General features: G+C 39.0%; 1 protein-coding gene across 1 annotated transcript in view; it reads left to right on the top strand.

The window, feature by feature from the left end:
- Nucleotides 1–5,827: 5,827 nt before the first annotated feature.
- LOC102853298 (39S ribosomal protein L1, mitochondrial-like) overlaps nt 5,828–8,394 on the top strand; it is a 123,646-nt gene continuing 121,079 nt past the window's right edge. Inside the window, exon 1 of the mRNA XM_006885335.1 lies at nt 5,828–5,858. Within this exon, the coding sequence (XP_006885397.1) occupies nt 5,828–5,858 (31 nt within the window). The remainder of the gene's footprint in view (nt 5,859–8,394) is intronic.

Raw genomic sequence — 8,394 nt, 5'->3', positions numbered from 1 at the left:
TCACTTTCAATTCATAGCAACCCTGTAAAACAGAATAGCTATGTCCCATAGGTTTCCAAGGCTATAAATCTTAATGAAAAGAGATGATAATATTTTTCTCCAACAGAGGGCTAGTGGATTTGAACTGACAACTTTCCAGTTAGGAGTGCAGTGCTTACTACTTCACCACCAAGCCTTCTTATAAACTATGACACTGGGATTCAAACCTACATAGTACCATTATTTAAGCTTAACATAATAGAAGCTTGGTAGTGGTCTTATTTCAAAGTGTGCATTTACTTATTTTCAACAGATATTTTCATCGTTTGTGTAAAGTTTCAGTCTAAAGAACCTCTTTATGTGTTGTTACACATACATGTAATTGGATTCTGACCCCCACCAAGCTAGTGCCATCAATTTCTGGTGCCATAAATGTGATCTTCAGGTAAACTGTATCTCTGGGATTGCAGTGCAGCTTCTTGCCACTAGGCCACCAGAGCTCCCTTAAACTGTACCTCTGTAGGACTTTACTGTTAATAATGCAGCATGCATACTAGACATTTCTCTGAGCCCTAATACTGATGTTTTAAATTATCTAGTTAAAACAGGAAACATAAAGCCAGCAATGGTAAAGGGAAGGATATAGAGCCTAAGAACCAGGTACCTGTCATACAGGAGTTTTTACATAAAATAGGCTCTGTAGTTTTGCTCCAATTTTACCCTCAAATGGGGTTATTTTTTAAATTTTTTATTTTATATTGGTTTGCATACAAAATTCATATAAATTGTGTTTCATGTTTTTCCTTCATTCAACATTGCATTTCATACAGTTATTCCCAGGCATTTTGATTTTTTTAAAATGGCATTTCATTTTAATTGTGATTTTAATGAATGTATACAGAGAAGTGATCCGATCACTTTGAAATGTACAAGAAGCTGGAGTCAGAAAATCAAAAGGGTTGAACTAGCTCAGCATTTCTTAAGCTCAAGGAACTGAAGAACAAATTCAAACCTGGAGTTGCAATAATTAAGGATGCTTTGGGAAGAATATTAAATGATCCAGTAAGCATTAAAAGAAGATGGAAAGAATATACAGAGTCATTTTACCAAAAGTATGGGAAGCCAATACTAAATATTTGCAATAAACTGAATGCTATTTCAGGATGTGGGGGAGGCATGGTACAAGCTGGAGTTCACTCTGAGGCACTAAGGCAATCCAATCCTTAAGGGTTTACCAGATTCATGCATTGTATTTGCTGACCTCTCCCTTGGCTTCATTTACATTGAATTCTCTTTATGATTTACTTCCTGATAATTTTCAATAAAGATACAAGAAAGCTGGAGTCCAAGCCTTCAGTCCTCGAAATTGCTGGCCCCCTGTCTTTTACGCTGTCTGTTTTATCTCGTTCCTGGTTGTCTGTCTCATTATTAAAAATTATAAAAATACTTTACCCTCAGTCTGCAACAAAAAGGAATTGGCAGACACAGAAGAATTTAATGAAACAATTTATGAGCAAGAGACTGTGGTGATGAAGGAAGAAAATCAAGCTGCTCTGAAAGAATTGGCAAAAAAACAAGGCCACAGAAACTGATGGCATACTGATTGACATATTTCTACAAACAGACATTGCCCTGGATGTGCTCACCAAGATGTGTCAAGAAATCTGGAGGACATCCACCTGGCCAACTGACTGGAAGAGATCTATATTTGTTCCCATTCCAAAGAAAGGTGATACAACAGAGTGCAGAAATTATCAAACATTATCATTGATATCACATACAATCAAGATTCTGTTGAAGATTATGCAAAAACAACTGGAATAGCACATCAACAGAGAACTGCCTGAAATGCAGGCTGGGTTAGGCAGAGGCCATAGTACTAGGAATATTATAGCTAAAATCAGATGGATCTTGGCAGAAAGTACCAAAGGAATATCTATCTGTGTTTCATTGACTATGCAAAGACATTTGACTGTGTGGATCACAACAAACTGTGGGTGACTCTGAGAAGAATGGGAATCCCAGACACTTTATTGTGCTTATGTGAAACCTCTATTTGGACCAGGGGGTAGTTGTCAGAACAGAGCAAGGAAACACTGCATGGTTCGAAATTGGAAAGGGTGTGCATCAAGGATGTGTCCTATCTCGATATCTTTTCAATCTATATGTGGAACATATTATCTGGGAGGCTGGGCTCTATGAGAAGAAGTGTGGCATCAGGATTGGAGGTAGACTCATCAACAATCTGTGTTATGTAGATGGCACAATCCTACTTGTTGAAACTGAAGAGGACCTGAAGCGCTTGCAGCAGAAGATCAAGGACTGCCCCTTCAGTATGGATTGAAGCTTAACGTTAAGGAAAAAAAGATTCTGGTGTGGCTCCACTTTGTCTTCATTATGTCTTCTCATAAGACTTTCAAGATCAAGAGGTTCCTGGCCAAGAAACAAAAACCGAACATTTGTAGCTTGTTGTCCTGTTAAATTTTGTGTCTGTACTGGGGGGAGATGGTATTTCATTGTGGTTTTGATTTGTATCTCTCACATTACCAGTGATTTTGAGCATTTCTACATGTGCCTGTTGGCTATCAGAATGTCTTCCTCTGTAAAAAGTCTTTTCATGTCTTTTGACCATTTTGCAAATGGTTTATCAGTATTTTTCTTGTGGAGGCCCTGTAGGATTCTGTAAACATTTGTTATGAGATCCTGGTCTGAAATGGTATTGCCAAATGTTTTTTTCCAGTTGGTAGATTTTCTTTTCATCCTACTGGAAAAAGATTTTGATGTACACACGGATTTAATCTTTTAAAGTTCCCATTTATCAATTTTATCCTCTTCAGATTGTGCATTTCTGGCTGTATTTGTTAGCCTCTTTATACTTTAGGCGAGGCCTTTGAAGCTTGGTCTCATTTTGTCTCTTAGAATCTTCATGGTTTTGGGTGAGAAATGTAGGGGTTGTGTTGGTTTTAGTCACTGAATTTATACATAAGCAGACATACCACTTAACACACAGAAGACATTAACATATTTGTGAGTGGGAGGGAGAAAGGGAAATAGGAAAGAGGCATAAAAATTACAAGAACAGATTAAAAGAACTACTTTTATTTAAAAAAAACTACTTTTATTTAAAAAAAAAAACCAAACCAAAAACAACAAGCCCCAAACCCAACCAATTAACAGCCTTGAATGATTTTGGGACTTTTGAAATTGCTGCTGAAGTGTTAGTAATATGGAGCAATAAATTATGAAATCTTAATTCCAAAGACAGGTGGTTCAAATCTACCAGGTCATGGGAGGAAGATGGGCCATTGCCTCCTGAGGGATTATAGCCTCTGAAAACCCACAGGAGGGTCAACTATGAGTGGTTCTGACTTGAAGGCAATGAGAGGGAGTAAGTGTGAGAACGTACAAATACACAATGAAGCACACTTTGGACAGCTGCATGGAAGCAAGTTAATTTTGTAGGCTTCGCATTTCTAATTGAGCCACTACTTCATGTGTGCTCATATTCATTTATTGAACAAACATTTATTGAGGGTTTCCTGTGTGCAAGCAACTGTATAGTAGGTTCTGACATTACAGACACCAGTAAAACTTGATCACTGTCCACAAAGCGTTGTCAAGCCAATGGCTGCAAAACTCTGTGACTATACTAGAAACCATTAGTGTACAATTTAAATTGTTAAACTGTATGGTATATTAATTATATTTCAACAACACTATTTAAAAACAGATACATATCTTGAGAGTTGTACAAAATCATAAAGGGAGGCTATAACCAGGAAGTGAAAGAGGCTTCCTCAATCCAAGAAAGCTTGGGTTGAAAATGAAAAACAAAAAAACAAAAAAAAACCAAAACAAGGCACGCGTTAACAAGGTGATGTGGTACCAAATATTCCACAAGGGGACATAAGGAACAGAGTTATGGACGTAATAATGTATGTGTGTGTCTTGGGGAGGAGATTTTTCTGGAGTTTCAAGAGCTGTAATGTGTAGCTGAAACTTAAAAAATACCATTTACTTTGAGTCATTTCAATTATAGCATCCCTATAGGACAGAGCTGTTGGTATGTGCCATCAAGATGTTTGAGACACATAGCGACAAAGCTATGAACTATGCTCTATCTCGAGCCAATTTAATTTTCTCTGACACATCTACTCCCTTACCCCAGTCATTGAGTCAATTCATCTCATCCAGGGTCTTTCTCTCCAGTGCTGTCCCTCCATCCTTCCAAGCAAAGCATGATGTCCTTCTCCAACGACTCTTCCCTCTTGACAATATGCCCAAAGTAGATGAGACAGAGCTTTAAAATCCTAGCCTCCAAGGAGCAGCCTGGTTACTTTTTTTTTTTTTTTTTTCTTAAGCAGTTCATATGGATTGAAGTTCAACATCAAGAAAACAAAGATTCTCACCACTGGGCTGATTGGCAGCATCATGATGGATGATGAAGAGATTGAGATTGTCTTCTTTGGTGAAGTGTCTGTTCATGTCCTGTGCCCATTTTTCAATTGGGTTATTTACCTTTATTTTGTTGTGGTGCTCGAGTATTTTATAAATTCTAGATATAAGTCCCTTATCTGACATGTCATTACCAAATATTTTTTCCCAATCTGTGGCTACCCTTTTTACTCTCCAGAGTACTGAGGAGCAATGGTGTCACTCTGGAGACTACGGCCCACCCGATACAGGCCATGGTCTTTGCAATCACTTGCTGTGTATCAGAGAGCTGGACAATGACTTGGGAGGATAAAAGGAGAATTGATGCTTTTGAGCTGTGGTGCTTGGGAAGAGTATTCAATGGACTGCTAAGAAAAGGAATAGGTTCATCCGAGAGAGGGTTAAACTGGACTGCTCCTCGGAGGCAAGGACTCTGAAGCTTCATCTGGCGTACTTTGGACATGTTGCAAGGAGGGATGTCATGCTTGGAAAGGTGGAGAGACAGCATAGAAGAGGAAGATCCTCTATGTGGTGGATTGATTCAGTGACTGAGTATGGGCGTGGGTGTGTTGGAGACAGGTTGGCACAGGATAGAGCAGGGTTTAGGGCTGTTGTACATAAGGTCGCTATGAGTCGCAGGCGACTCAAGGGCACATAACAACAACAAAGACCATACTTAATGACTGCTATGACAATTTGAAGGACATTGATGATGATTGTTTTTTAATCAGAGTAATCTGTGCTCAAGTTTTAACTCTGACATTTTTAAAGTTACACGTGTTACATATATGTCAAGTATTATCCCATGGATTCTAATGACACGGTGTGTTTATGGGGTGGAGGGGTGAGGAACGAAGGGAAGAATAATGTAAGATGAATAAATAATTACCTTTTCCCCACTTTTACCTTGTACTAACTTAAAAAAAAAAAAAGAGGTTTTGAGTTAGCAGAACAATTCCTGGGTGGTGGCAGAAAGCTTGGTGAATACTTTTTTTTTCACACGTGGCAGCTGAACCTTGTGTGGTTTCTTCAGGTTTTAATGAGTCCTTGCTGAGTACGCTTGCAGGATTAAAAAAGTAAAATGAAATGCATTAAAGTAAAATGAAAGGGATAGAGGAGTTACAACATCTGTATGGCTATATTTTCTAGAAATAGCCGATTTTCCTGTAACTGACATGATTGACTTTGGGAAACATAAAACAGAATGTCCCTGGCAGAACACTGAACTGATGGGGGAAAAAGGGAGTACTACGGCTCAGAATCTGGCTCCGTCTCCCCTTCCGCTGGTCTCCACCCCTTTTCTCTGCTTCTTTCTAATCTTTCCCCTTCCTTTAGTTACAGAGCGGAACCTTTCTTTACTCTTCCCATTTGCAGCGTGGGACCGATTTCGTCAACAGAATCCGGAGTAGTCAAGATGGCGGCGGCAGTAAGACGCTTAAGTAGAGGTAAGTGAGGAGGTTGTCAGGGCCTGCCAGGGCCGTGGTGTGGATGCAGGGTCTCCTGCTACAGCAGATTGTGAGCGGGGCATCCTTAACCATGAATCTGCACTGCGGCCTCAAAGTATCTCCTGCCTTTTTTGCATTCTATAAAAGGTATTCAGTTCTCAGAAGTGACTTAATCTTTATATGTGACACCCCAATAACATTAGGCCAAACCAAAAAAGAGTACGGAAGTTGAGTCTCTTTTTTTATTAAATCTTATTATTATTATTATTTTTGTGTGAGTGTGCCGTCAAATCAGATCTGACTGGTACAGGAGGAGATTGTCCCTCCTTCCCCTGATCTGACTGGTACAGGAGGAGATTGTCCCTCCTTCCCCTGACAAAGTATCTGGTGGATTCGAACCGTACGCCTCTGGGATTGTAGTTGCAGTTTCTTGCCACTAGGCCACCAGAGCTCCCCTAGGAAGTTGATTCTTGCTAGAGTTTCTTTTCCTAGTTTCCAGGGTACCTCCTTTTAATTTTCTTGCATCCTCACCTTTCTTTGTCACATTACTTTGCTTGTTGCTCTTCTCCGCCAAAGAAAAATCAGGTAAGTCTTGGAGAAGGTGCACCCAGAGTGCTTCTTGGAGGCAAGCAGCATAGTAACGTTTTGTCTCACATACTTTGAGCATTTTGTTTGTAGAGTTTATTCCTTGGAAAGGGAAGTCCTGATTGGAAGGGTGGAGGGTCAGTGAAAGAGACCTCCAAATGGATTGACACGTGACTTGGTAACAGTGAACTCAAGTATGTCAAAGATTGTGAGGATGGCACAGAATACATGAGACTTCAGATCTATTGTTTTTTGGTTTTTTTCTTTTAAATTTTTTTATTATTTGTGTGTGTGTGTGGGTGTACTGTCAAATCAGATCTGACTGGTACAGGAGGAAATTGTCCCTCCTTCCCCAGCAGAGCATCTGGTGGATTCGAACCATGCGCCTCTGGGATTGTAGTCGCAGCTCTTTGCCACTAGGCCACCAGAACTCCCCTAGATCTATTGTTTATAGTGTGCTTGTGATTCATATTCAAATCGACCTCACCTAACACCACCACCACTACACACCCTAGGATTCTAGTTTGGATCTTCATCTTGTAAATAAGCTTACTTGGCGATTTTCATTAGATCTTCTGGCTTTGACTCTCAGTATCATGATGATCTCAAAATTTCTTTCTTAATATTTGACTTCTCTCATGAATTTGAGATCTGCTTATTTTAGATGTACATGTGAATATTTATATTTGTCTGATGGCCTAATAGTGGTAAGAATGTGTGCTGCAATCTCAAAGTCACATAGTTTTCAAAGCGCCTACTCCTCTGCGGGAGACGGGAGACGGATGGGCAGTCTCCTCCTGTGTAATAAACTGCCTCTGAAAACTGGTTGGTTATGACCGAAGTCACACAACACCACATACTTGTCTAAAATGGAACCCATTATTGTGGCCTACAGTTTTCCCCATTTTGTTAATGTCATTCTTTCAATTTCCTGGGTCAAAACTTGAGGATTATCTTTGACTCAATTTCTTTTCCTCACTCTTCACAATTAAATCACTTAGAAGTCTTATTGAATTTAACGTACAAATAAATTAAAAATCCTTTGCAACTACCTTGTTTCAAGCCACTACAATCTTTCATTTGGATTTCTCTACAATCTATTTGAAACAAGGGATAAAATCGGTTCTTTGATAACTTAAACCATATTAAGCTTGTGTTCAACACTTTGCAAAGCCTTCCCATTTTTTAAAATCCAAGGTCCATATCATAGTGTAAAGCTGTACTGTCCATTTGGTTAGCCACTGCTGAGCATTGGAAATGCAACGAATCCAGTTCTCTGAGAGTAAAAACTCAGTGTAGAAAATACATACTAGATTATTAAGACTTCATATGAACTGAGTTTAGTAAATAAACACTAGATTATAAAGACTGAGTATGAATAAATTATTGTTTTTTAAAAGATAACATACAGGAATGATAATTAACACTTGTCATTTAACAGAAAAGTTGTGGTTCAGACCTTCCTAGTAGCTTCCTGGGATATAAACTCTTTCACTGAGGTCAGTTCAGAACCTCCAGTGGTTTTTGGAGACTACATCTTGGAGGAGATTTTTCACTCATCTTTCTCCCTCAGAGCTGCTGGAGAACTCAAACTTGTAGAGAGGTGCCACCTTTGAGTTAGCACTGTAACTCCTGGTGGACTATGTTATAAACCCCTGACAATTTGCTCTATATAAGACAGCTCTACTCTGTCACTCAAGACCACTTTGAACTGAAATTGATGGAATAGTACGTAACAGTAATAACAACTGGAATAAAATGTTTTACTAATTTTTATTACTCATTTCTATAATTTCTTTTTTATTGTTAATGGCTAAAAGAAAATTTTATATATATAGCTCACTCTAGCAAGTCACATTATACTTCTGTGGGACATTGTTGGCAGTGGTGTCACTCTGGAGACTAAGGTGCGTCTGATACAGGCTATGGTCTTTGCAGTCACTTGTTATGC

This window comes from Elephantulus edwardii, unplaced genomic scaffold (assembly GCF_000299155.1).
Source record: "Elephantulus edwardii isolate Elephantulus edwardi_28Jun2011 unplaced genomic scaffold, EleEdw1.0 scaffold00042, whole genome shotgun sequence".
NCBI lineage: Eukaryota > Metazoa > Chordata > Mammalia > Macroscelidea > Macroscelididae > Elephantulus > Elephantulus edwardii.
The sequence above is the reverse complement of the archived record's forward strand: the minus strand, read 5'-3'. Positions and strand labels throughout refer to the sequence as shown.